This window comes from Platalea leucorodia (assembly GCF_965183815.1).
Source record: "Platalea leucorodia genome assembly, contig: HAP1_HAP1_SCAFFOLD_286, whole genome shotgun sequence".
NCBI classification, from domain to species: domain Eukaryota; kingdom Metazoa; phylum Chordata; class Aves; order Pelecaniformes; family Threskiornithidae; genus Platalea; species Platalea leucorodia.
In genome coordinates this window covers 68,633-73,695 of record NW_028121286.1, presented here as the reverse complement: position 1 = coordinate 73,695, position 5,063 = coordinate 68,633, and the positions used below count along the sequence as shown (strand labels likewise).

General features: G+C 53.0%; 1 protein-coding gene across 1 annotated transcript; it reads left to right on the top strand.

Moving 5' to 3' along the window:
• LOC309603984 (olfactory receptor 14A16-like) lies at positions 1–936 on the top strand (the record flags this gene model as incomplete). The annotated part of the gene is made up of 1 exon (XM_082338851.1): positions 1–936. The coding sequence occupies one exon, from the start codon at positions 1–3 to the stop codon at positions 934–936; it is 936 nt and encodes a 311-aa protein (XP_082194977.1).
• Positions 937–5,063: the final 4,127 nt, after the last annotated feature.

The following is a 5,063-nucleotide window of genomic DNA, read 5'->3' as shown; positions in this document are numbered from 1 at the left end:
ATGTCCAACGGCAGCTCCATCACCCAGTTCCTCCTCCTGGCATTCACAGACACACGGGAGCTGCAGCTCTTGCACTTCTGGCTCTTCCTGGCCATCTACCTGGCTGCCCTCCTGGGCAACGGCATCATCATCGCTGCTGTAACCTGTGACCACCACCTCCACACCCCCATGTACTTCTTCCTCCTCAACCTCTCCCTCCTCGACCTGGGATCCATCTCCACCACTGTCCCCAAAGCCATGGCCAATTCCCTTTGGAACAGCAGGGACATCTCGTACTTGGGATGTGCTGCTCAAGTCTTTCTGTTTGTCTTTTTGATGTCAGCAGAGTTTTATCTCCTCACCATCATGGCCTATGACCGCTATGTTGCCATCTGCAAACCCCTGCACTATGGGACCCTCCTGGGCAGCAGAGCTTGTGTCCACATGGCAGCAGCTGCCTGGGGCAGTGGGTTTCTCAATGCTCTCTTCCACACTGCCAATGCATTTTCACTCCCCCTCTGCCAAGGCAATGCTGTGGACCAGTTCTTCTGTGAAATCCCCCACATCCTCAAGCTCTCCTGCTCACACTCCTACCTCAGGGAGGCTGGGCTTCTTGTGGTTAGTGTCTTTGTGGCCTTTGGGTGTTTTATTTTCCTTGTGGTGTCCTATGTGCAGATCTTCAGGGCCGTGCTGAGGATCCCCTCTGAGCAGGGACGCCACAAAGCCTTTTCCACGTGCCTCCCTCACCTGGCCGTGGTCTCCCTGTTTATCAGCACTGCCATGTTTGCCTACCTGAAGCCCCCCTCCATTTCCTCCCCATCCCTGGACCTGGTGATGGCAGTTCTGTACTCGGTGGTGCCTCCAGCAGTGAACCCCCTCATCTACAGCATGAGGAACCAGGAGCTCAAAGATGCACTGAAGAAGCTCATTCAATCTGTAGTCTTTCAGCAGCAATAAGCTGCCCGTGTCTCTTCACAAGTTATTTTCAATGTATCTGGGGAACCTCCTGTGCTTTGGGCGTTTTATCTGTGATAACTGTGTTTCTCCAGGAATGTCTGCATGCAGTGTGCTTCTCCAGAGGCATGAACCCAGTCAGTCTGACACAAAGGTCTTTGCGCATTTGTCTGGCCCGATGGTATAGCTGGCCTCCCATCTCACATCTCTGTAATAAAAGGGGATTTCCTCAGTGCCGGTGTCTGGAGGTTGGGCTCTTTTTCAAAGCTGAGGTCAGGAGCAGCCTGAAGATGTTGCCCCCCACAAGGCCGTGCTGCTGTGCTGGTGTTCTCCATGGGCTGAGGGGAGGAGGGCATGGGGCAATGTGTTAGGGAATGGGACTGGTCTTGGTGGTCAGCGAGCTGGACAGGAGGCAGCCGTGTGCCCTGGCAGCAAGGGAGGCCACCAGCATCCTGGGCTGTGTGATCAGGAGCATGGCCAGCAGATGGAGGGAAGGGATTCTCTGGAATATTCCATCCAGATTTCAGATCCTTAATTCCAGAAAGATATTGGCAAGCTGAATTGGGTTTAGCAAAGACCCCTCAGGATAGTCAGAGACTGGAGCACTTTGCTGGTGAGGAGAAGCTGAGGGAGCTGGGCTTGTCCAGCCTTGAGAAGGGAAGGCTGAGGGGGAACCTCATCCCAGCCTGCCAGTCCCTACGAGGAGGTCATGGGGAATACAGAGCCAGGCTCTTAATGATTGTGCTCTTAGTGATGGTTGGGAGGAAAAAACAATGAGCATTCAGCCTGGAGATAAGAAAAGTTTTTCAGTGTGAGGCTGAGCTCCTCACTCCTGGGCTCTTCTTCCCAAGATGAAGTCCCAAGTGTGGATCTGAGGCTAATTTGGCCCGAGATACCCTCCTGACAGTGAGGGACAGATTAATCCCAGCAAGATTCAATTACTTGGACCACCAGTGCTGTCCAAAAAGGCCTTGCACAGGCATGGAAGAGGCTGAGGATCTCATTGCCTCACTTCCCCACCCCTTGCCTGGTAAGGTCTGCCCCCAAGTCTCCCTGGTCTTTGAGGCCCCCAGCAGCCTCTGGGGTAGCAAAGCTTCAGCCATGTGAGAGCAGGCTGCAGCTGGGGAGCACTAGTGCCAGCTGTACACAGGCAAGTGCCTGGGAGCAGAGGGGATGCACCCAAGGGGGCTGGGGGAAATGGCTGCTGCCATTGCAAGGCTGCTGCCCTTTGGCTTTGAAATGTCATGGCAGCTGGGGGGAACATAAGGATCCTTGTTAGAAAGTCCAACCGATGGCCAGTTTCTGAGGCGTCCCTCCTGGAGAAGTGCTGGGGCCAATGCTGTCTGACATCTTTAGTGGTGGCCTGGACAATGGGACAGAGTTCACCCTCGACGTGTTTGTGGACGGCACATAACTGGGGGGAGCCCTCCATTGAGTAGGGGGCAGGGAGGGGAACTGGATGGTGCCCAGAAATATCTCCCACATTGAATTACTCAATCAGTCTTTACCTGGAGTTCTCTGTAAAGACAAACGAGGTACAGGAAGGAGAAAGGGCAGAGAGGCTGAAGAAGAGATGGGAAATAGGTCACTAGAGATAGAGTAGTTTTTCAAAAGAAAATTTCTCCACTGAGAGCACTGGTAGGAAATGTATTTTGATGAACAGCTGCATATAAATATGTTGGCAGAGGGGAAGTAAGGTACTGTGCTCACGTGGTCCTCCCAAATACAAAAATAAAAAGAGGAAAACAGTATTAGCACTCAGCCAAAATACCTGACATTCTGCAAATGAAGATTGTTTTGAGCTGTTGCCTAGAATAAGTTTTAAGTAGGTTTCAACTCAAGACTAAGACCTACGTTCAGGTCTGGATTTATTTGCCCACATGCAGAGGCTGTTGCTGTCTAAGCTGCCCTGGGGTTACAGATGTACCCATAAGGTGCTTGGAAATGTGACCCAGGGCTCCCTTCTGGAGCATTAGTTGGTCACCAGGAAACCTCCAGGCATCTCGGTTGAGACATCTTCTGTCTCTCCATTTACTGCCAAGGGAAGCCTAGGCAACTCGATTAGAGGTAGACATCTGCGTTGAGGTGTTTGGTGCTGGGTAAGGACAATCTTGTCCCTTTCTGCACCTAAAATAGAGCGACAATTCACGCACCGCGGAGGGAATGTGAAGGGAGTGTGTCTTGCTGATTTAGGGACTCCTTCCAGAAGTGCTGGTAACACAAATATGTTGGCCATGCAGAAAGAGAGCGTTTCTCTGAAGACGGTCACCCTTCTTCTCTGGAACGGTTGAGAGAGCTCAGCCCCTCAGAGTGTGACCGGCTGCGTGAAAGGGCGAGCAGTGGCAAGGCCAGTCCTGGGTAGGGAGTGTTTTAGGGCACTGAACTCCATGTGAGACACAAACATACTCTTTTTAATGTTATAGGCCTGATTACGACAGAACAATTCAGAAAATGACAAAAAAATAAAAAGAAGCAACGAAGAAATTAAGGAAACAATTTAAGGGAAGGCAATGTTCTACTTCTGTGGTGGGTTGATGCTGGTTGGATGCCAGGTGCCCAGCAAGCCACTCTATCACTCCCCCTCCTCAGCTGGACAGGGGGGGAAACATATGAGAAAAGGCTCGTGGGTCGAGCTAAGGACAGGGAGATCACCATCAATTCCTGTCATGGGCAAAGCAGACTCAACTCGAGGAAATTAATTTCATTTATTGCCAATCAAAAGTCAGAGTAAGATAATGAGACATAAGAACAATCTTAAAACGCTTTCACTCCCCACCCCTTCCTTCTTCCCAGGCTCAGCTTCCCTCCCGATTTTCTCTACCTCCTCCCCTGCGAGCGGTGCAGGGGGACAGGGAATGGGGGTTGTGATCAGTTCATCACACGTTGTCCCTGCTGCTCCTTCATCCTCGGAGGGGGGCACTCCTCACACGCTTCCCCTGCTCCAGCGTGGGGTCCCTCCCATGGGAGACAGTTCTCCACGAACTGGTCGCACAGCTCAGCTAACATTGGTGGTGTCCTCTCCTGGGCACTTTCCAGACCAGCCCAGACCTTTCCTGGCTCTTCCCATCTCCCCTGCCCTCTCCCCAGCCCAGCCCCACGGAGCAGCCCAGCCTGGGCTGGCCCCACGGCAGTGCCCACCGCAGCCCACAGCCCCAGCCCCTCTGAAGGGAGCAGAGAAGGGTCAGCCTCCCCATCAGCCCCAGGGCTGGAGGCTCACCATGGCATGAGGAAATGGAGGTTAGGGAAACTGCAGGAAGCATGGTCTCTGGTCCAGGAGATGCCACAGACTGACCACGCCCCATCATTGCCAGTCCCCCTCCCCAGGCCAGCACAAGAGTCCTGGTCATGGCAGAGAGCAGTGTGCCCCAAGTCGAGGCCTGCAGAAAGAGGTTTCTCGTTCTCATGGATTCCTCCCTGCAGGCACAGAAATGCTCCCTTGCTCTTTTCCCTGGCCATCCCTTTCCCCTGGCCAACTTGTCTTGGTTCCCACCCTGCGCTCTCCACAGGCCCCTGAGCTGGCAGTGCTGCTCTGAAGAGACCAGGTCCTGCTGTTGTCCACAGCCATGGCTCCAGGGAAGCAGCAGCCCCAACGTGAAGGTGGCAGAAAGGATCTGCCCACTGAAGCAGCGAGGGGCATCCCTGAGGTCCACGAGTGCCTGCTCCTCCATGTGGCAGCTGGGCTCGTGGCTCCTTGACCCCTCCTGTATGCAGGGGCTGCACTCCCAGCTCCAGAGGAGTTGTAAGGGATGGAAGCAGAGTCAAAGAATTTTCTGCTGGATTCTTTATTGTGTTTCCCTAGACAGGGAGCCTGGCTCCATATCTATGTGGGGTCTTTTGCATCAGAAAACACTGGCAGGGGGGTAATAATAATATTATTTAAGTGGAAGTAATATATGACGCAAAATAAACAAAGCCAAGAAATATATGATCAAAAGAGCATGCGAGCTTTTCCTGAGGGTGATGGCCACCTTACTGATGGTGCAGTAGTCCGTGTTCAAACAGTTTCCTCAGGGCCTCTTTGATGTCTGTGTTCCTCATGCTGTAGATGAGGGGGTTCACTGCTGGAGGCACCACTGAGTACAGCACTGCCACCACCACATCCAGGGATGGGAAAGAGATGGAAGGAGGTT